General features: G+C 38.8%; 1 protein-coding gene, 1 long non-coding RNA gene and 1 pseudogene across 29 annotated transcripts in view; 1 reads left to right on the top strand and 2 right to left on the bottom strand.

Moving 5' to 3' along the window:
• Positions 1 to 5157: 5157 nt before the first annotated feature.
• LOC144305192 (uncharacterized) lies at positions 5158 to 7490 on the top strand. The gene is made up of 3 exons (XR_013372255.1): positions 5158 to 5409; positions 6891 to 6973; positions 7077 to 7490. It is a non-coding gene; the product is annotated as an uncharacterized LOC144305192 (long non-coding RNA).
• Positions 7491 to 8884: 1394 nt separating this feature from the next.
• The window catches only part of DLG1 (discs large MAGUK scaffold protein 1), a 236920-nt gene continuing 221686 nt past the window's right edge, over positions 8885 to 24118 (bottom strand). For all 28 annotated transcript variants that reach the window (XM_077883967.1, XM_077883970.1, XM_077883977.1 and 25 more), the window contains 3 exons: positions 18093 to 18202; positions 11595 to 11686; positions 8885 to 10716 (listed from right to left, as the gene is read on the bottom strand). In XM_077883967.1, the coding sequence (XP_077740093.1) occupies positions 10610 to 10716; positions 11595 to 11686; positions 18093 to 18202 (309 nt within the window). In that variant the 3' untranslated portion in view covers positions 8885 to 10609. The remainder of the gene's footprint in view (positions 10717 to 11594; positions 11687 to 18092; positions 18203 to 24118) is intronic.
• LOC144305656 (U6 spliceosomal RNA) lies at positions 20609 to 20709 on the bottom strand (annotated as a pseudogene).

Genomic DNA, 24118 nt, shown 5'->3' with positions numbered 1-24118 from the left:
ATCATCCACCACGTACTTGCTGACGGGTTAATACATCTGAATTTGTTTACCGACATCCATGGTGGATATACTGAGCAAGTTTTGTGAATACAAGCTTTTGCCTCTTTAAAAGTATTTTCCAGGGCAGCCCAGGGGGCTCAGTGGTGTAGCACCGCCTTCAGCCCAGGGCCTGACCCTGGGGTCCCGGGATCCAGTCCCGCATCGGGCTCCCTGCAGGGAGCCTGCTTCTCCCCCGCCTGTGTCTGGGCCTCTCTGTGTGTCTCTCATTAATAAATAAATACAATCTTTAAAAAACAAAGCATTTTCCCTGTGAAGCTTCGCTTAGGCAGAGCCCTGTTCCACTTGGGCTACGCGATGCTCTTGTATGTCCTTTGGAGGTAGATTCTGTGCTTGTTCTCTTGTACTCATCGCAGGGCCCTGAGCAAGGAGGAGGATTCCTGTTAAGTTTTAGGGTGCTATTGATTATGGCTCAAGCGCCTCGTGCCGCTGACGGGGAAGGGCTGAGAAGAGCCACAGAATGTGGGGTACAGACAGCTCTGAGCAGTTTCAGTGGCCTGGCGAGGGCTCAGCCTTGGCCGGGAGGCTGAACTCCGCGAGGCCGCGGTGCTGTCCTGCCCGCCATCACGCCCAATGCCTAGCATCAGGTCTAGAACGCGGTAGGTAGTCAACAAAGTATGATTATAAATGAGTGGAAAGTGGGCAGGTCTTAAAGATACCTGGCTTAAGAAAGGCAGGGGAGAGAGGTTGGTTCAAAGGGATTTGGAGTCAACAAAGTTTTTATAGGAGAGACTTGATCACATAGAGCACAAGTAGCCCATGCAGGAAGGAGACTAAGGATATAGGAAAAGAGGATGTAAGGACTATCAGGAGGACAAGCAGAAAAGCTGATCTTAAGGGAAAAAGGGAGAATGCTTTTTCCTTGGAGTGGAGTGCAGAGGGGTTGAAAAGTTGGGGCGCCTGGGTGGCTCAATTGGTTAAGCATCTGCCTTCAGCTCAGGTTATGATCCCAGGTCCTAGGATCGAGCCCTGCATCAAGCTCCTGCTCAGTGGGGGTCTGCTTCTCCCTCTCCCCTTGCCCCCGCCCCCCCGCTTGTGCTCTTTTGCTCACACATTCTCTCTCAAATATATAAGTAAAATCTTAAAAAAAAAAAGTTCTGAGTCAAACCTGCATTCAAATATAAGTCCAGCATCTCAGAGCTTGATGTATGAATATCAAACCAAGAAATATCCCCCCCCCCCGAAAACTTCCTTGCAACCCAAAATATAAAATGTAGAGGATTAGAAGGCTCTGAGATTAGCCCTGGAGATACAGCTTTAAAGCCATTAATAAAGCTCCATCTGTTTCACTTAATATAAGATTTAATGAGTAGAAGCCAGTATAAAAGGAGCTAAAGAATAAAGAGATAAAACCAAGAGTAGTATATCTGGCTCTGTCACTGAGACTTACGGAGAAATTATTCCTACCCCAGCTACTTTCAAGGAGGGTTTCAGATGACTTATCATGAAAACATATTCACTGATACAAAGTGAAAAATCACAGAGCATATTCAGGAAGGAAGATTACCATACTAGGGACCAGAGAGGAAAGGACTATAATTAAACATTTTGTCTGGGGCAGCCTGGATGGCTCAGTGGTTTAGTGCCACCTTCGGTCCCCGGTGTGATCCTGGGAACCCAGGATTGGGTTCCGCGTTGGGCTCCCTGCATGGAGCCTGCCTCTCCCTTTGCCTGTATCTCTGACTTTGTGTCTCTCATGAATAAATAAATAAAATCTTAAAAATTTTTTTTTTGTCTGATTTAGAGATTTGTAGTCAGACTGTTTTATCCACTCCCATCCACTCTTCCATCCCAACTCTACCAATTTGCAAATGGAGTGGCTGCTAAGGAACCCTTACACCACGATGTTTTCACGTCATGAAAAGCCAAGGCAGTGAAGACAGTCTTGCTGTACCAGAGGCCTGCAACAAGTAGGATGTCCTAGCCTGCCATGGGTGCCTTACTGGAGCAGAGGAATACAAGTAGGCCACCTAATCTGAGACAAACCAAACACTTAAAGAGGTAAAAGCAGGGAGGGAGAACATGTTCAGTGCTAAGTGGACACCCAGTGTATATACCGCAGGAGTTCAGGCTTCGTGGGCCGTAACTGAGGAGTCTTCCGTAGGGAGGAGGGATTCGGGGTGGGCCTTGAAGAAAAGGTAGGAATTTATATGACCAACAGTCACAAGACAAGAACTGCCCAGGTATGGCTGGAGAGGTAGGTGGTGGGAGATGTTCCAGAACTACACTAGACAGTTAATTAGTTTGTATTTAGGACCCATGAAGGTTACTGAGGAGAATCACAATCCAAGCAAGCTGTATTTTAGGAAAACTCATCTGGTGATGGCTCGGTCAGCAAGCGGGCAAATTAGAAGCTGAGAGATGATCGAAGAGGCCACCTTAGCAATCCAGGCCTGGGGGTAAAGGTGGGTTAAGGGACAGAGTGATGACAGTGGAAATAACAGCAAGAGAAATATGACATCAAGGAATAATCAACAGTATTTGGTGACTGAATATTTGGGGAAGATAAATGTCAAGAAGCATTAAGGTTAAAATGTGGATAATGGAGAGACTATTCTAAGAAATACAACCATTTTTAGCTACTGGTAGAAAAATAGTTAAAAAGTTAGTAAAGTTTTTTCCTAGTAAGTGAGGAATGTCAGATAAACTAGATCCGAAGCAAGCACTGAACTTTCACAGAGAAAGAAAGGGATCTATTATTAAGACATATCTTTTCTAGTCTTAAATATCACTAGGGAAGTAGATATTTTTGATCAAATGACTGTCACAAGATTTAGAAAACCTTTTCGTAGATTCATAGTGTGAAACATATGGGACTCTCATCTTGTCTTTAGCCCTCCCATCTGTGAGGTGAATGAACCTGATTTTAGACATCCTAAAGAAAGATTACATCACTTGTTCTAATCTTTCCTTCCATCAGAAAATTCACCATGTCTTGTTTCACATGCAATTGTTTTGGGCCTAGACTTCTATACAGTTAAAAAAAAAAATCATTCTACCGTAGGTAAAAACTATCCAAATGATATTGGTCATTAATGGCTGATTTGCAGAAACAGGGGTGAATAGTTTATTTCTGTTTTGGGTAACACCAGTAGTTCCTAGGGTTTAGTTTAGCGCCAATTAAGAGGAATGACCTAATGTTGTTGTTATTGTTGTTTTTGAAAACACACAAGAGAAATCAAGTCTTATTATGGTGCGAATGGAAAACATGGACAAGGCCAACTGTGCTATCCACATGCCATCAAGGAAGGGGATGGGCTGCTCTGGTTCAAGGATTCCTTAAATATGTTGCATTAGAATTAGATTTCTGTTAACTACAGAATATTAGTAATTTTTTTTTTTTTTTTTTTTTTTTAATTTATGATAGGCACACAGTGAGAGAGAGAGAGGCAGAGACACAGGCAGAGGGAGAAGCAGGCTCCATGCACCGGGAGCCCGATGTGGGATTCGATCCCGGGTCTCCAGGATCGCGCCCTGGGCCAAAGGCAGGCGCCAAACCGCTGCGCCACCCAGGGATCCCGAATATTAGTAATTTTTAATATACAGAGAAGATACCAGCTAGAGGAAATTGGTAGTTATTAATTTTAAAAAGCAAGCTACAAGCCTTTGGTGGTCAACAAACTAGATTTTCTTGAAAGATTAGGACTGTCTCCATGGATTGTTTTCTAAATTGTAAGGCTATTAAGTCTCCGGTTTAACAAATGGCTGTTTTTATTTGTTGCTCAGACTATTTTCTTCTCATTTACTACTGTCCTAAGTAGACATTTACTTCCCATAGGACACTAGCAATGAGGATCTGGCACTGGTCACCGGCACATCCAGCTTTTGGACCATTTGAGTGTTATTCCTGGGAATTTGAAATTCTAAAAACTTCAAATTGCTTATTCACGTACTCTATTATTCTAGTCGTAATTTTGTTCTATAAACAGGCTCTTGGGATATATTATCCTGCATTTAAAGTTTGTTTTAGGATAATAAGCTCCTGTGCAACTGCCCAAATGTGTGGATGCTCACAGTAGAGGGAGGTGGAGTGGGGGAGGGCCTGTCACAGCTGTCAGATCAGAAACTTGTTTCTGGTTCTGATCCTTGTTCCTGCAGACCTAAATTTGCAAAGAAGCACAAAAATATACTGAAAAAAACTGAAAACAATCCAAAAACCCTCCGGTGAAGGGATAAATGAATTATACAACCATTAAATGGACTACTACTTTGCAATGAAAATAACAAACTTGATTCCTGCAGCAACACGGACGAACCTCGGATATATTTTGCTAAGTCCAAGTAGCCACACCCAAAATACTCCATAGGATATGGCTCCACTTATACTACGTTCTGGGAAAGGCCAAACTATAGGCACTGAGAAAATACCAGGGGTTATCAGAAGTTGGGAATAGGCGGAGTTATGGACTAGTTTTGGAGATGATTACATGCTATATACATGGATCAAAACTCATAGAATTGGACACCACAGAGGATTTTACTGTACATAATTTTAAAAGATATGTAAGAAAGTTAGGGGAGTGCTTGTTTAGCTCAATCGGTTAAGCATCGACTCTTGATTTTGGCTTGGGTCATGATCTCAGGGTTGTGAGATTGAGCCCCAAATGGGGTTCTGCACTCAGCCAGGAGCCTGCTTCCCTCCCTTTCCTCTTTCTCACTAAAATGAATTAAAAAAAAAAAAAAAAGGATAATGGCTTTCCTTGGAGGAACGACTGGGTGATGAGGCAGGGTACATGGGGTGCTGGTCATGCTCTGAGCTTCATGCTATTACACGGGTGTTGGTTTCTAAAAATTCACCGAGGTATATGTACATTTATGATGTTCCTACATTTTATTTTATTTAATTTTTATTTATTTATGATAGTCACAGAGAGAGAGAGAGAGGCAGAGACATAGGCAGAGGGAGAAGCAGGCTCCATGCACCGGGAGCCTGATGTGGGATTCGATCCCAGGTCTCCAGGATCGCGCCCTGGGCCAAAGGCAGGCGCCAAACCGCTGCGCCACCCAGGGATCCCTGTTCCTACATTTTATATGTTATACTTCAGTAACAAGTAAACAACAACAGAAGACAACGGGAGAGAATTCCAGCCTTCACTGTCCTCTAGTCTCCTTCCTCTCGCCTTCTCCACCAGTATACCTACTATACGTAATAGAAACTGTTAGAAAAATTGTAGTGTGAAACTTCCTGGTCAGGTTTGGTACCTGTTCCTAAAAGTTTCAAACAACATCAGTTTACCTGACTGTTCCTAATGCTGTTTGGCAGATGAGGATGTTTTGCCAACACTGAGGTAGCCATATTTGCGGTGGAATGAAGAAAAGAGCTGATAGCGGAAAGCCACAAAGTAATCACTGGTAAGTATGGACTCTTCCAAGTCAAACTGAATAAAAGAAAACATGTCTTACCTGGCTGATCTAAGTAATCTTTTCCAGGCTTGTTTCTAGACTGTCAGGAACATTCTGGAGATTTGCTAGGGACTGTTGGGTCTAGCAGATGTGGAATGGCTTATGCAATCTTGAGGTCTTCCAGCTTCATGGCTGAGGTAGAGTAGCTACATCTCTGACAGAGTAGGGATACTTAGAAGAGAGGAGTAAACGTGATCGTAGGGGCTGACAATTTCTTTAAAGTCCATCAAAGAAAATTTCTAGCTGATGAAGAATGGTGGATCGTATTATTCTGTCTTCTACCAATCATAAACATACTCCAGAGCAAGATCGTGAGAGCCAAGTATCAGATGCTGTGATCAGCGTTTTGGACACATTACTTTAATGCTTTTAACAATCCTGTAAGGTATAGTCATTCAAATCCCATTTAAAATACAGCAAATCTGGGCAGCCCAGGTGGCTCAGCGGTTTAGCGCCTTCAGCCCAGGGCGTGATCCTGGAGACCGGGGATCGAGTCCCACATCAGGCTCCCCGCATGGAGCCTGCTTCTCCCTCTGCCTGTGTCTCTGCCTCTCTCTGTGTCTCTCATGAATAAATGAATAAGATCTTAAAAAAAAAAAATACAGCAAATTGAAGGCTCAAGGTAATTTATACAAAGTGAGTTGCAACAATTACAGGCTTTGGATCCCTAAGGAAAGGGGTATTAACTTTTAGAATGTACTATGTGCTAAGCTCCTTTATTTATAATCTTATTCTCAAAATATCTCCATTTTCTTTTTTTAAACGACTTTTTGAGAGACAGTGAGCACATACAAGCAGAAGGAGGGGCAGAGGGAAAGAAGCAGACTCCCCACTGAGCACAGAACCTGATGCAGGACTCAACTCCGTGACCCTGAGGATCATGACCTGAGCCAAAACCAAGAGTTGGGCTTCATCGACTGAGTCACCCAGATGGCCCAAAATATCTCCATTTTAGAGATAAACAGAAAGAAGGATGGCATGACTTGTCCAAAGTTAGTTACATAACCAGTGAGTGGTGGAGCTGGCATTCAAATCAAGCTCTGATTCCATAGCCCACATTCTTCACATTATAGTACTCCACTGCCAAAGCCAATGAGAGTTATGCTGTGCAATTCTGGAGGGAGATAAATGCAATCTTTGACATTGGACTAGAAAACCAGATAATCTAACCTTAGGTCAGAAAAGTGCCATTTTTATGTTTCCCTGGTATCTTTCAAATTCAAGCTCCTCAATAAAATCTCTTAAGTTTATGGGTACTTTCTTTTAATTGGTAATTAAAAAATGATTTTTTTTAAAGTTCCTTGAGGAACTGAGTAACTCACTAATTCATCTTATAGCATGGGAAGAAAAGGAACTGGATAGTAAAAAAACCACTGTGCCAGGAGCCAGGAGTCAAAGGTTCTAATGCTGGCTCTGTTTCTGTTTTGCAGTGTAACTCTGGTTAAGACATGGGGATCTCTGGGATTGTTTTACTGCATGTAAATTAAGAGTATTCAAGACAGAATTTTGGAAGGTAAATTGCTTACTTTGATACTTCAGAAAACAAAATTTTCTCATGAGTAAAGCCCGCAAATTGCCATCTTTGGAATTTAAAATTTTTTTTTTTTTATTTTTAGATTTATTCATTCATTCACGAGAGAGAGAGAGAGAGAGAGAGAGAGAGAAGGGCAGAGACACAGGCAGAGGGAGAAGCAGGCTCCCTGCAGGGAGCTCGATGGACGACTCTATCCGGGTCCTGGGATCACGACCTGAGCCGAAAGCAGGCGCCCAACTGCTGAGCCATCCAGGTGTCCCTGGAATTTAAATTCTATGTAGCAGGTTACCAGGTGTTTATTAGAGTCTCTTCTGCAAGCTTGCTTCCATCATTTTGGAAGAGCCCTGGGAAGATGTGGAATAGAAAAGTAGCTAGAAATGTGTAGTCACATTTAAGGGGCACTTTTATTTTTGCCAACTTAAAAACATGAAGAACATTAAAAACATGGAGTATCTCATAAAACATTTGCAATATTGTAATTCCTGGGGATCCCTGGGTGGCTCAGCGGTTTGGCGCCTGCCTTTGGCCCAGGGCGCGATCCTGGAGTCCCGGGACTGGGTCTTGCGTTGGGTTCCCAGCATGGAGCCTGCTTCTCCCTCTGCCTGTGTCTCTGCCTCTCTCTCTCATGAATAAATAAATAAAACTTAAAAAAAAAAAGAAATATTGTAATTCCCTGTGTATTGGACTAAAGGGCTTTTTTCCTAATGAACACTGTTCCAGTGCTCGCTTCAGCAGCACATATACTGAACACTGTTCTCTTTTTGTCCACTCCTCCCCTCCCCCACAACACCTCCCTGCTTTTGGTTCCAAAAAGTTTTTTGTATGTCACTGAGATGATGGTAGGCTGATTTCCTTCCCAGAAAGTCATTTATTTCAGCTGTGACGGGAATGACTTCTTCTATGGGTCCGTTCTTACTTATTGTGTGACTCTAGGCAAGGGCCTTCATCTAAGTCTGTCTTTGTAAAGCGGCACTAACATAACATAGCTTACGTCCTAGTGCCTTACATAGTAGGGGCTGAGAAAAACAAGGCAGCATGCTATTTAGAAAGAACTTGGGTCAGAAAGACTTGGATACAAATACTAAGCACTGCTGCTTAGTGATCTTGGGCAAGTGATTTCGCTTAAGCCTTACAGTGGGGCTAGGAACTCTTACATTCTTATCTTTTAAAATTTAATGATAATATACTAAAGTGGTTGTCTACACAGTAGTACTGAGCAATTAGTACTTTTATTAATGATTCTATACAATCTAGAAAGCTGCACTAAAGTTTGTATTTTCTTACAAAAATATCACTTAATAAGGACATCCAAAAGCAATGTAATACATATTGTAACAGATAAATGGAATCACCTGTTATTTTAGAACATGTAACCAGTTAAGTACTTCATTTTTTTTTTTAATTTTTATTTATTTATGATAGTCACAGAGAGAGAGAGAGAGGCAGAGACACAGGCAGAGGGAGAAGCAGGCTCCATGCACCGGGAGCCCGACGTGGGACTCGATCCCGGGTCTCCAGGATCACGCCCTGAGCCAAAGGCAGGCGCCAAACCGCTGCGCCACCCAGGGATCCCCAGTTAAGTACTTCAAAATGGCTTATGCTGGGGCCTTGCTGTAGAGTGATCTGGGACTCTAGAGATCATTTCATAATAATATTCTTCTCGTTGTTTTATGTTTGGTAACAACCTACTATAGTTATTGTTATAGCCATAGTATGTATTTCAACAGCGTGCACTGTTGCTCAATGTTTATTTAACATACTCAATTCCAAACCCTACAGAAGAAAATTTGATTATGTTCCCCAATGGCCTGTGATGCTCCAAGATGTTTCAAAAAAGCGTTAGCTTGTAAAATAGTATCTTCTCTCAGAATTCAAGACACATTTAACATATGGATTTTACAATAAAGTTTATTAGCTGTTCTCCTCTTTTTCATAAATGGAATGGATAATGTTGATAATCCTTTACAAACCAGTACTCATTTAAGAAACTCTAATGAGGAGGTTGTCAAAAACACATATTTAATCAACAATTCCAAAAAAGCAAAGGGAAGCCAAACAATATTATTAAAAGACCAGAGAAGATGATTTCTGAAATCGTATCTACCTTTCACGAAAATTTCTTAAAATTCCTCACCATGAAGATCTGTGCAACTCTAGGACAGAGCAGCTACAAGAGGTGAAAGGCGTGCAGTCTGAGGGGAAAACAAACACACATGAGGCTTTTGCTTATTTGCCTATTAGTGAAAGGAGAAATGGAAAGAGAGGCAGAAGACCAAATCCAAATCCAATGACAAGAACAACAGTAATAAAAAAAACCCCAAACAAAACCAGGAACCATTTGAAAATTTTTGTAGAAAAGAGGAGAACACGCCTATACTTCTGTATGTAATCTAATTTCCCTAGAGGTTTCTTTCCACAACCACCATACCCCCATTTTCAGTTCACATGATTAAGGAAGATAAAGTCTAATCAATTAATATTTAATTTAAAAACCAAACAAAAAGTTAAGAGTAGGTGGCAAAAGAAAAAAATATATTTTAAATATATATATATGTTTGTGTGTGTGTGCAACTATGTAAAGAAAATAATTCCCATAGTTACAGAGTTTAGTTAAAGAAAGTTTTATATATATTTATATATATATATATTTTATTATAACAAAGTAGGCAGTTACTGTGGGTAAAATATTCATTAAAATCTGATCCCTAAGAATACATTTAAAGTTTTAGACTATGAATTGGACTCCTTTTCCACTGCCATAATGATTACTACATCACCATTATAATGTCTGTTCTCTCTGTATTTATGTCTATGAAATTTTCTCAACCTTGTGTGTAAAAGGTGAGCTCCCCTAGCACCTAAACATGGCCTCAATTCAGAAAATGTGATCATTATGTATGAACTTTTGTAAGACACTATAAATAGTCCTGCACAAGTAGATTAAAAACATTTATAACACTGCTATTCCTAGCAAATGTACTGAGAAAAAAACCCCTCAAACAGTAAGACATGAAGAACTCTTATGAAAAATGAGTATCCCTTGTGAAATTATGAAAGTTAATGCAGAAATTAACTTTGAAATTAAAGAACATTTTCCTTATTTGTCTATAATGAAATATTTGCTTTGATAACACAAGTCAATTGAGAAAAGGACTTGAAAGTTAATATATTGGCCAAACCATGCTATTAAAGTTAAGCGTGCACTGTTGCTCAAAGTTTACTAAATCACTGATTAACACCACTTTTCTTTCATTTATACTGAAATTTGAAAAGAATGTATATAAAGCTTTTCTGAAAAATCTCTTAAAGTTACTTTCCCTTAAACATTAAGGAATTTTACCACAATTTCCCAGTCTCCCCAAATCCTTAATAGCTGGTCAGGCCATTCCATCTTCAGTTCTGAAAAATGGCCACAAACCAATAGTGACATAAAATAATACAGATGCTACAACTTGAAGGAGACGCTAGTTGTCAAAACTAAGCACAACTGTAGATCATGATGAGTGGGATACGATTCAACATGGAAGGAGTATTGCAGACAGACTCCAAAAGGAAAGGGCAAAGAAGTGTCAGAGAAAATGAGATTGTGGAAAAGAGAAACAGAAACATCAGTCCTCATAACTTTTCTTTTGCTGGAACCCAGATGTAAGGACCAGATTGTTCTTCTATGATCTGCTTCACTTGGTTATAGATGTCTTCCAGCGTATCTCCCTGTACAATAGCTGTAATAACAGAAACAAAATTAGAAACCTCCGCTGTCTATCTTTACCATGACAACTACTGGTGGAGTAGAAGCTAAGTCTTAGAACTAGTTACTCATCTAGCAGGAGACTGCTTACATATTGTTTGCTTAGTAATAACCACTCATTTCATTAATTTTCTTATTTGAAAACCACAAGAATTTTTATTTTAAATACTGATTAAAAAGTGAGATTTGGTGATTTTTACTTAGTATTATGTATTTGGGAGGTTACACACTAAAGTACCTAGGGGCAAACGGGCATCTGCCTGCCACTTTAAATGTTTCAGAAAAAAATTAAGCGTGGCAAAATGTTAACATTTTGAAAATATGGGTGATAAGTATATGAGAATTGCTGGCACTATTCTTTGAAGGTTCTAGAAGTCTCAATTATTAAAAAAAAAAAAAAAAAAGAAAAGAAAAAAAAGCACATGGTTTATAACACCATGGCATTTGACGTACTTAGTGTGAACACCTGAAAAATAATTTAAAGGACAAAATGAACGAGAGATTCATTCACTGGGCATTGCTACCCACTTGTTTCTTTTTAAACAAATATCTTAAAACAGATCAAAATGTATAAAGCATAAGGAAAAAGTCAGTTTCACAGGAGAAAGCAAGTCTGATTCTATTTTTCTCCAGTCTAGTAGGTCTTAATCAACCACTTAAGAAACACTAACTTTTAAGATTCCTCATCATCACTGGCTAGGTTAGATGAATTATTCTGAAAACCATAGTATTAATTACATAGTAATTAATTACTGGTAGATGTGGTCATACGTTCAAAGTGCATTTCAATGCGTCAGTTCATATGGCTTCAAATCAAAATCCTGTCAGGGCACTGACACACATGATGCCAACCTGTGAAATGTTCAGTAAATTCTTGTTCCAGTTTCATGGCTCTCTCAAACGTCTTTCTGGCTTGTTCTTCTGTTAGACGCTTATTCATTTCCCTACACAAATAAATTTAGAAATTAGCAATTAATATAATACTTTTTGGAAAGAAGATGACAAAGGAGAAGAGACACATAAAACATAAAATCATGAAAAGTTGAGCTCTGCTGACAAGATGTCATTAAAAATTAGATTCAGTCACCAAGTATATAGCTTTAAGCTTGGAATGACAGAGAGTTTCAACACATTTTCTGCATTGGCTCAAAGCAGCTAAAAAACTAAGCATTAATTTGGTATTTTTTACTTTGATGAAAATTTCATATTAAGATATAGCTTAGAGGGGATCCCTGGGTGGTGCAGCGGTTTAGCGCCTGCCTTTGGCCCAGGGCGCGATCCTGGAGACCTGGGATCGAATCCCACGTCGGGCTCCCGGTGCACGGAGCCTGCTTCTCCCTCTGTCTGTGTCTCTGCCTCTCTCTCTCTCTCTCTGTGACTATCATAAATAATAAGTAAATTAAAAAAAAAAAAGATATAGCTTAGAGACCTATTTACCAATTTACAGATAACAAAGATAACACATGAACATATCAAACAGCACCATGAGAAGGCAACTAGTAAGATATAGCCTGGTGAGAACTCCGTAGAAGAAATGACATGGTTTCTTTAACAAATAAATTGGAAAAAAAAAAAAAAAAAAAAAAGATGTGCAGGGAAAATCAATCGATAAATTAAAAGAATTAAAAAACTAATTGTCACAAATAGCTCTTATCTGGAATTTGATTCAAACAAATTGAAAAAATAAAGTAAGCAAATTTTATGAGACAATCAGGAAAATTTGAATTGATGACATAAAAAATCATGTTAGTGTGATATCAGAGAGATATATTCTTTCTTTTATCTTTGAAGATTTTATTTATTCATGAGACATACACAGAGAGGCAGCGACACAGGCAGAGGGAGAAGCAGGCACCCTGTGGGGAGCCGGATGCGGGACTCGATCCTGGGACCCATGGATCACGACCTGAACCCAAGGCAGATGCTCAACCACTGAGCCACCCAGGATTCCCCAGAGAGATGTTTTCTAATAACAGAATTCTTAATCTTTCAAAATACATACTGAAATTTATGGGTGAAATCATATACTGTCTGGGGTTTCAAAATAATCTGGTGTGGATGGGTAGGGAGGTAGGGGGATAGAGGAAACAAGATTATTTTATTTTATTTTATTTTTTAAAGATTTTATTTATTTATTCATGACAGGCACAGAGAAAGAGAGAGGCAGAGACACAGGCAGAGGGAGAAGCAGACTCCATGCAGGAAGCCCGATGTGGGAACTCGATCCCAGGTCTCCAGGATCACACCCCAGGCTGCAGGCGGTGCCAAACCACTGCGCCACCAGGGCTGCCCACAAGATTAGTTTATAGCTGATAATTGTTGCATCTGAAATTTAGAAAACCAAACTTTACTACCCACCTTGGTCTCCACAAGCTGCTCAAGAAAGGCATGAATGGCTGCCTGCTATGGGCTAAAGGTGGGGAGATTGCTACTATCAGGCTAATAGTTGAAATTAACCAAAATTGACCATTCAAATTAACCACAATTAGACACCCAAAGCTGTAAGCCTTCAACAGATTCCTGAGTTCCAAAGTAGTTACCTCTGACAGATTCTGTTAAATTCGATTGTGTCTAGGGGGCGGAATGGATTCTTGGTGCTTCCATCTTCTCTCTAGCTCTACCACTGATTAATTTTCCTTGCAGTCTTTTCTTTAAAAAAATATTTTATTTATTTATTTATTTATTTATTTATTTATTTATTTATTTATTTATTTTATTTATTTATGAGAGAGAGAGAGAGAGAGAGAGACACAGAGAGAGAGAGAGAGGCAGAGACACAGGCAGAGGGAGAAGCAGGCTCCATGCAGGGAGCCCGACGTGGGACTGGATCCCGGGTCTCCAGGATCACACCCTGGGCTGAAGGCAGCGGTAAACCGGTGAGCCACCAGGGCTGCCCATTTTCCTTGCATTCTTGAATAAATCTAACTTGGTGGTTATATTTTACCTTATTTAAAAAAACTGTTGAACTCATTTTATTTGTATTTTGGTTCAGATTTTTGCATCTATATTCATCTTAGGATTGGCTTACCATTTTCATTTCCTACATGGTCTCAGTGAGGTTTTGGTATTAAATTAATGTCCATAAAATTAGTTGAAGAATTTGTGTAAGAGTCATATTACTTAGCTTTGGTAGAATTCAGTAAGTCCTGTTGGGCTAGTGTTTTATTTCTGGGAAGGTTTTTCATAAGAGAGTTCCAAGTTCTTTAATAGGAACAGGATTAGATTTTTATCTTATTTTTTCCTTTTCTTTTAGACTTTTTTATTTATTTTATTTTTTAATTCTAATTTTATTTTTTTAAAGATTTTATTTATTTATTCATGAGAGACAGAGAGAGAGAGAGAAGGAGGCAGAGACACAGACAGAGGGAGAAGCAGGCTCCATGCAGGGAGCCTGACGTGGGACTCGATCCCGGGTCTCCAGGATCACACCCTGGGCTGAAGGCGGTGCTAAACCACTGGAGCCACCCGGGCTGCCCTCTTTTAGACTTTTTAAAAAAGTTTTTTAGGTATAACTTTCAAACACAGAAAAATATTGTATATATACAGCTGTATGAATGTGAACCAACTTACACTTACCTGTGTACCATCTAGTACCTAGATCAAGATCTAGAACGTTATGCCAATATCCTAGAATCTGGGTGTGCTCTCTACCCTGTCAGAGTAACATCCCTTTGACTTCTATAAGCAATGATTAAATTGGAATCACAGGATATGTATAAAGGAATCCTAGACAACATATACTTCTAGGTTTGGAATTCTTTTTTCATTCAAATTATGTTTGTGTCGTTCTTCCATACTTTTGCGTGTAGTTAGAGATTGCTCATTCTCATTACTGTAGAATATTTTATTGTGTGTGTCGTAATTTATGTATTCACCGATGGACACGTGGATAGTGCTTTTGGTTATTTTATTTTATTTTTTTTAATTTATGATAGTCACACAGGGAGAGAGAGAGAGAGAGAGGCAGAGACACAGGCAGAGGGAGAAGCAGGCTCCATGCACCAGAAGCCCGACGTGGGATTCGATCCCTAGTCTCCAGGATCGCGCCCTGGGCCAAAGGCAGGCGCCAAACCGCTGCGCCACCAGGGATCCCTTTTTGGTTATTTTGAATAGTACTTCTGTCAGCACTATAGTACATGTCTTTGGTGAATATATGTAAACATTTCTGTTGAGTAAATATCTAGAAATAAGACTTCTGGATCTTTAGTTATGTGAATGTTCAGTTTTAAACTGTAAGCAGTTTACCAATGTGGATGTACCAATTTATACATCTATCTAGTACTATGAGTTTCAGTTGTTCCATGTCCTTGCTAACAACTGCTATTTTCTTTTTCACTTTAGCTAATAAGCCATCCAGGCGTCCTATTTGTGTTAACCTTATTAAGGTCATTTGATGTGCAGTGATATTCCCATTTTCATCCCTGATATTAATTATACCTTTTGTACTTTCATTTCTTGATCTTTCTAATGGTTACAGTATATTTTTTTAAAAAGATTTGTTTGTTTGTTTATTTATTTATTTATTTATTTATTTATTTTTAAAGGTATTTTTATTTATGATAGTCACAGAGGGAGAGTGAGAGAGAGAGGCAGAGACACAGGCAGAGGGAGAAACAGGCTCCATGCTCCGGGAGCCCGACATGGGACTCGATCCCAAGTCTCCAGGATCGCGCCCTGGGCCAAAGGCAGGCGCTAAACCCCTGCGCCACCCAGGGATCATGATTTTATTTATTTATTAAAGAGAGAGAGCATGAACTGGGGTAGGAGCAGAGGGAAAAGCAGATTCCTCGCTGAGCAGGGAGCCCAATGCAGGGCTTGATCCCAGCTAAGCAGACGCTTAACCAACTGGGCCACCCAGGCGCCCCAGTTTATAATATTTTTAAAGACATTTTTGATTTTATTGATCCTACCATGTTTGTTTTCTATTTCAATATATTTCTACTTTCTTTGCATTTCATTGACTAGTTTTTCTAATTTCTCAAGACCTTAGATTGCTAACATTTATTTGACTTCCTATATTCTTTCCTAATATTTAAACCTGTGGCTTTTCCATCACCAAGGCTACTATATTCCAAATTCATTTACTTGACAATTCTGTTACCATTTATTTTTTTATTTTAAAAAAAAAATTTTTTTTTAAATTTTTTTTTATTTATGATAGTTACAGAGAGAGAGAGAGGGAGGCAGAGACACAGGCAGAGGGAGAAGCAGGCTCCATGCACCGGGAGCCCGATGTGGGATTCGATCCTGGGTCTCCGGGATCGCGCCCTGGGCCAAAGGCAGGCGCCAAACTGCTGCGCCACCCAGGGATCCCCCATTTATTTTTTTTAAAGCTTATTTATTTATTCATGAGACACACAGAGTGAGAGGCAGAGACATAGGCAGAGGGAGAAGAAGGCTCTCTGTGAGGAGCCCAATGCGAAACTCGATCCCCAGACCCCCGAATCACACCCTTAGCTGAAGGGAGGTGCTCAAATGCTGTGCCACCTAGGCATCCCTCTGTTACCATTTAGTTCAAAACATTTATTAACTTATGTTGTGATTTCTTTTTTGACCCAACCAAAGTAAAATGCTTAATTTCAAAATATATAGGGATTTTTTAGTGATCTTTTTATTACTTATTTCTATTTTAATTTTACCATGCTCAGAGAATATTTGTTTTCAATCACTGAAGTTTGTGGCTTAGCACATAATTAGTTTTGGTAACTGTCCTATATGTTTTTGAAATTAATGCGTAAACTTTTGCAGATGTTGAATGCAGTATTTTTTTACGTATGTTAAGTTTTTTACTTTGTGTTGTTTTATGTACATACTGATTTTTTGTTTTCTTATTCTATTATTTCCTGACCTGTTAAGTTCTTCCATTAGGATTCTGGAATTATTTGTTTCCCATATAATTATCAATTTATGCTTAACATATTTTGAGACTGTATTATTAAGTACAGACAAATGTATAAATATACCTTCTTGATGGAGTGAACCATTTTTTTATTCTTATGAAATGTCTGTCTTAATCTGCAGTAATAATTTCTTGCCTTTAGATACACTTTGATGGTGATATAAACAAACTTACTTTTGGTTAATGTTTGTATGGTGTATCTTTTTTTTCTAGTCTCTCATTTTTAGCTTTTCCATAGCCTAGTATTTAAGGTGTGCCTTATAAAAGCAATATATAGTTGATTGGCATCATATTCCAAAATATGGCACCTTGGCAATGGCAGGCATATGAAGGACTCTGACCTTCCCTGAAGCAAGTCAAAGATCCTCATGTGAGAGTGGCATCCCTCTACCTGGAGGAAACAAACATCCTTATCTTCACAAAGATGGAGGGACACCAAGAGGAATTTGAACAAACAGACCTTGCTAAGTTTCCCTAGTTTGCTACTCTTAGCTTATATTCTTTGCTACTATCACATTTTCCCATGACTGCCCATTTGTCATCAAACCTAGTATATGCTCAGATTCTTTGGGTCATTTCCTTATGAATGCTCCCAGCTCATATAAAACTTGAATTCAATAGATTTGTATGTTAATCTGTCTTTTGTTATAGAGGTCTGAGTGAAAACCTAGAAGAGAAAAGAATTTTTTTCTCTCCTACAAAAACATCTAGTTATTTTTTTCCAACTATTCTGACAATCTTTGTCTTTTATTTTTTAAAAATAAGATTATTTATTTGAGAGAGAGAGAGAGAGAGAGAGAGAACACAAAAGAGAGTGCGATGAGCAGAGCAGGGAAAGAGAGAAGTAGATTCCCTGCTGAGCAGGAAGCCGGATACGGGACTTGATCCCAGGACTCTGGGATCATGACCTGAGCTGAAGGCAGATGCTTAGCCGACTGAGCCACCCAGGTGCTCCTAATCTTTGTCTTTTAATCAGACCATTTAGTCTAACATTTAGTTAACGAAATATCTGGATTCATTTAAACCATCTTACTATCTGTATCCGTTTTATCCCATCTGTTCAATGCTTCTATTTGATCTTTATCTTCTTTTAGTTTTTATTTATATTAGATATTTGCCCTCTATTAGTAAGTAGTTATACATTATTTTATTCTTTTAGTGGTTACCCAGAGCTACACTGTCCCAATTCAGTAATTACGAGCCACATGTGACTAGACTTAAAATTCTATCACGTTACCTTACGTACTTTAATATATTAATATGGATAATGATAGCTAATACCCCAGAATACTTATTTAATCCTTACAATAACTACATGAAGTGAGTATACTATCTCCATTTTACAGATAAGGGAACTGATATGCAGGGAAGGTAAGTAAACTATCCAATCTAAAAAGTGACAGAAATTGGATTTATACTTAGAGGCTTGTGCCTTAGGCATTTACACTTACATGATATTTTCCATGGATTTGGGTTTAATAAAAATGGAGATTGGGTAAAGTTGTGCAATCTGTAATCTCTTTATGGCATTTCCAGACACATCGAGGATACAATGTTTGCCCTAAAATAGAGGAAATAAAGAAGAAAAACAAGTGAACCAAATATTTTCAATGATATTAAAGGTACACTTCCTACAGGTACAAAATCTGGATTATGGTATGTTTGGATCCTGTTCACTTTAAGCAAACTTGTCATTTCTGTTAGCAAATTTCAGAGGGGAAATAAAGACAATGAATAATGGCTATGAATAATTAATTTCTATTTTCAAATATTACATTTAAAAAGGAATGAAAATATAGTTACCTTACTTTTAGCTTTCACAGACCAATCTCAAAATGGCAACAAATATGGGGTTCCAACTTTTATTTTGCCAAGAAAAACAACTACCCTAAGCTACCTTACCATTACCATAATTTCATAAAAGAATATACAATCAACAAGACAGTAAAAAGCCTAAAACGAAGGAGAATCTTTAAAATTAAATACATTTAAATTTATAAAACCTCACTACCACTAATTTTTTCTTATTTTATTGGGGACTAGCAAAAACTTGAGCATACACTGGCAACTGGGAACCCCACTTCTGGATTTAAGATATTTTTCTGACATGCTTATATTCACTTACAAAGGCCGTGTGGATTTTTATCTTTACGAGGGGTGTTTCCATGTTAAATAGGGTAGTAATAGTAATCATAACTTACCAAATAAATTTTATTATAACATTTTAAATCAGGTACTGCCTCATAATACATTTCTTAAAAAAGACTCATTTATTTAAGAGAATAAGAGCATGCATGAGCTGGGGAAAGGACAGAGGGATAGAGAGAGAGAATCCTCAAGTAGACTCCCTGCTCAGTGTGGAGCCTGATGCAGTGATTGATTGCAGGACCTTAAGATCATGACCTCAGCTGAAATCAAGAGCTGGACACTAAACCAGATGAGGCACCCAGGTACCCTTCATAATGCACTTTGTGATCCAAGGGCTTAGGTATACTTTAATGAACAATTTCAATTTAGTATATATTTATTAATATAAATATATATAAATATATATATTAATATATATTTATTTATTATTTTAGAGAGCAAGAGCAGGTGGGGAGAGGAAGGAGAAGGAGCGAGAATCTCAAGCAGACTCCCCACTGAGCAGGGAGCTCAGGGTGGGGCTTAATCTCACAACCCCGAGATCATGATCTGAGCCAAAACCAAGAGTTGGACATTCAACCACCTGAGCCACCCACATGTCCCAGTAGGAATATTTAAAATAAAAAAATTATTAAGACTTCAAACACAGAGAAAATAATAGATACACACGAACCTACCACCTTTTATTACATATTAATATTTTACACGATCACGTACAAATTTATAAAAATCCTACACTGAAACAATAACATTCTATCATGTTTGCTTTATTTTATTCCTCCCTATATATGTACAAAGCAGTCTGAGTAAATTGGAGACATAATACTTTTTCATCCCCTATTTCCTAAAAACAATGACATCTCTTACATAACCACAGTATAATTTCAGTTGGCCATGTAATGTCCTTTACTGCAAGAGAAAAGAAAATCCTTGGTTCAGGATCCAATCCAAGATCATACACCGCATTTAGTTGTATAATGTCTTGTTAGTCTATCAGGCTGGCACAGTTCTTTAGTCTGTCTTTCATGATCTTGGTATTATTATTTTTTTTCAAAGAATATGCCTCAACGTAGGTGTGCCTGATGTTTCCCATCAGATGACATGTTACACATTTTGGCAGGAATACCACAGAAGTGATGCCATATCTTTCAGATCAAGAGGCATATGATATCTATTTGTCCCATTACTAGTGATATTAAAATTTTTTTATATTTATTTATTTATTTATGATAGTCACAGAGAAAGAGAGAGGCAGAGACACAGGCAGACAGAGAAGCAGGCTCCAGGCACCGGGAGCCTGACGTGGGACTCGATTCCGGATCTCCAGGATCGAGCCCTGGGCCAAAGGCAGGCGCCAAACCGCTGCGCCACCCAGGGATCCCACTAGTGATATTAATTTTGATCACCTGTTTAAGGTTTTATCTACCATGCCTCTCTATTATAAAATTAGTATTTTCCCCTTTGTAACTAGTAAGTTTTTTTGGGGAGGGTATGTTGAGATGTAAATAACCTGTTTCTCATTAGATATTAATTCACTAACTGATTTTATTATCACACACTGAGAGTTCTTGCTTGAAACAGTTTTTACCACAGTGGTTGTCAATATCATCATTCCTTCTACCTTTATTAGGAGATATTCTAATGTTAAGGCGAAGCTACTCTTCTATCTCATTTATTTATTCATGTGTATATGCAATGATACCATTATGGACTCTTGGATCCATATTTTACTCTTTATGTTATAATCAGTTATCATCATCATTTATTTTAACATTCAAGTTACCCAGAGTTGGCCGCATGGGGGCTCCACAGAGTGGCTTCTGGGGTTTTACATATCCACATGATTCTGCGTGACATCCTTGTGCAGAGGCCATGTTAATCTCTATTTTCCAATTTCAGTATGTGTGCTGCTAAGGTGAGCACATCATTTTTTTTAAGGTTTTATTTATGTATGTATATATGTATGTTTGTATTTATTTATTTGAGAGAGAGAGAGAGAGAGAGAGAGAGAGAGAAGCAGGCTCCGTTGCTCAGCACAGACCCCAGTGCAGGGCTCAATCCCACAACCCTGAGATCATGACCTGAGCCAAAATCAAGAGTGGGACACCTGCTGAATGAGCTACCCCGGCACCCCATGAGCTTTACATCTGAATTTTACCTTCTGCCACCTTACTCTGTTTTTTTTTTTTTTTTAAACATGTCTTTCATTTTATAAGTCTTTAATTTTATAATGAATTTATAAAATTATAAGATATTTTACAAAACAAATTTCATGATATTTTATGATAGGTTTTGTATGGTTTACCAGGTATATTATAATTTGAAAATAGAACTAGTTTTACTTCTCCCAACTTTTATGCCTCTAATTGCTTTCCAACCTTAACAGCATTGACTAACACCTTAAGTACAATGAATACCTTGAGTATTATGCTGAATAGCAGGAGATCATACACATCCTTGTCTTGTTCCTCAATAATGGAATTGCCTCGTATTTTGCCTTGTATTTCTCATATTAAGGATTTAAAACTAAGAATATCAGGCAGCCCGGGTGGCTCAGCGGTTTAGCGCCGCCTTCCACCCAGGGTGTGATCCTGGGGACCTGGGATTGAGTCTCATATTGGGCTCCCTGCATGGAGCCTGCTTCTCCCTCTGCCTGTGTCTCTGCCTCTTGTGTCTCTCATCAATAAATAAAATCTTTAAAAAAAGTATACAATTTAAAATATTTTATATTTGAGAGAGTGTGAGCACAAGTGGGGGAGGGGCAGAGGGAGTAGCAAACTCCCTTTGGAGCAGGGAGCCTGGCATGGGGCAAGATCCCAGGAACCCCAGATCATGACCTGAGCAGAAGGCAGACACTTAACTGACTGAGCGACCCAGGCATTCCTAGAGTACACATTTGATAAGTTCTGATATGTATGTACCCTGGAATCATCATCAAAATCAAGATAATATATTAATCACCCTCAAAAGTTTCCTCATGCCTCTTTGCAACTTCTCCCTCGAGTCCCTTCCCAAGCAACTGCTGGTCTCCTTTTTGTTATCACAGATTATCTTTGTATGGACATATGCTTTCCTTTTTCTTGGGCAAATATCCAGAAGTGGATCATAAGCTAGGTGTATGCTTAAACTGTTTTTCTTATATCTTATTTATTTATTTAGAAAGCATGTGCATGCAGGCGTGGGGGGGTGGGTAGAGAAAAGGTGGAGGAGATGGGAGACAATTTTAAGCAGGCTCCACACCCAGTGCAAGCCCAATGCTGATGTCAGGTTCAATCTCATAACCATGAGGATCATGACCTGAGCTGAAATCAAGATTCGGACGTGTAACTGACTGAGCCACTGAGGCATCCTCAAACTGATTTTCAAAGTGGATGTATATTTCATATTCTCACCTTGTGGAGTATGAGGGTTACAAATGCTCCATGTCTCTGTCAAAACTTGGTAACAGACAGTTAAAATTAATTTAGCCATTCTATTTCTTTTTAAGATTTTATTTATTCATGACAGACATACACACAGAGAGAGGCAGAGACACAGGCAGAGGGAGAAGCAGGTTCCATGCAGGAGCCCGATACGGGACTTGATCCCGGGTCTCCAGGATCACACCCCGGGCCAAAGGCAGCACTAAACTGCTAAGCCACCAGGCTGCCCTAATTTAGCCATTGTAATGGGTGTGTGGTGGAACCTCATTATGGTTTTGATTTTTATTTCCTTAATGACTGATTATGCTGAATGTCTTTTTATGTGTTTACTGGCCATTGTCTTTAGAGAAATGCCTTTTTGAATACTTTGCCCATTTAAGTTGGGCTGTCTTTATTACTGTGTTTTAAGAGTTCTTTTTTTTTTTTTAAGATTTTATTTATTTATTCATGAGACACACACAGATTGAGGCAGAGACACAGGCAAAGGGAGAAGCAGGCTCCATGCAGGGAGCCTGATGTGGGACTCAATCCTGGGTCTCCAGGATTAGGCCCTGAGCCAAAGTCAGACGCTCAACTGCTGAGCCACCCAGGCGTCCCATAAGAGTTCTTTACAATATTCTGGATACAAGTCTCATGAGATACATGATTTGAAAATATTTTCTCCTAGTATATGGCTTGTCTTTTTATTCTCTTAAAGAGTTTTTTTCAAGAACAGAAGTTTTAATTTCAACGAAATCCAATTTATTTTTTTTCTTTTATGGATTGTGCTTTCAGTATATATTATCTTAGAAATCTTTGCCAAACCCAAAGTCCTGAGGATTTTTCTATGTTTTCTTCTACAAGGTTTATAGTTTTAGGCTTTACATTTATGATCTATTTTTAGTTAAAAATTTTAAAAAATATTTATTTATTCATGAGACACACAGAGAGAAACACACACACACAGGCAGAGGGAGAAGCAGGCTCCATGCAGGGAGCCCAACATGGGACTTGATCCCGGGTCTCCAGGATCACGTCCTGGGCTGAAGGTAGCGCTAAACCGCTGAGCCACCCAGGCTGCCCTTTAGTTAATTTTTGTATATGATGTGAGGCATGGCTAGTCAATCATTCTAGTATCATTTATTGAAATGATTTATTGAAATCACTTTCTCTGAATTGCCTTTGCACTTTTGTCTACAGTTGTCCATATATATGCTGGTCTATTTAAGGATTCTCTTAGAAGTAGGTTCTGCTGATCTAATTGTCTTAAGGCCAGTACCATAGTATCAAGTCTCAAAATCAAGTACTGTGAATCCTTCAGATCTTTAATTTTTTTCAAAGTTGTTTTGGGGGATCCCTGGGTGGTGCAGCGGTTTGGCGCCTGCCTTTGGCCCAGGGCGCGATCCTGGAGACCCGGGATCGAATCCCATCGGGCTCCCGGTGCATGGAGCCTGCTTCTCCCTCTGCCTGTGTCTCTGCCTCTCTCTCTCTTTCTCTCTCTCTCTGTGACTATCATAAATAAATAAAAATTTGAAAAAAAAAAAAAAAGTTGTTTTGGCTATTCTAGATTTTTGCATTTCCTATGAAATTAGAATTAGTATGTCATTTTTTATAAAAAGGTCTCAGATTTTGATTGGGGTTGTACTAAATTTAAAAGTTCAAATCAGAGGTAACTGACATCTGAATAATATTAAGGCTTAGAAACCACAAACATGATGTATTTCTCCATGTATTGAGGTCTTTAAAGCAGATTTATTTCTAAGTATTTAATATGTTTTGATGCCACTATAAATAATGCTGTTTTTCAAAATGTCAACTTATGGCTGGTCTAAGTACAAAGGAATACAATTGACTTTTGTATAATGAATGATACTACATCCTTCATTCTTGCTAAAGTTATTAATTCTAGTAGTTTTTTTTGGGTAGATTCT

This window comes from Canis aureus, chromosome 35 (assembly GCF_053574225.1).
Source record: "Canis aureus isolate CA01 chromosome 35, VMU_Caureus_v.1.0, whole genome shotgun sequence".
Classification (NCBI taxonomy): domain Eukaryota; kingdom Metazoa; phylum Chordata; class Mammalia; order Carnivora; family Canidae; genus Canis; species Canis aureus.
This window is presented reverse-complemented; position numbering and strand designations above follow the sequence as displayed.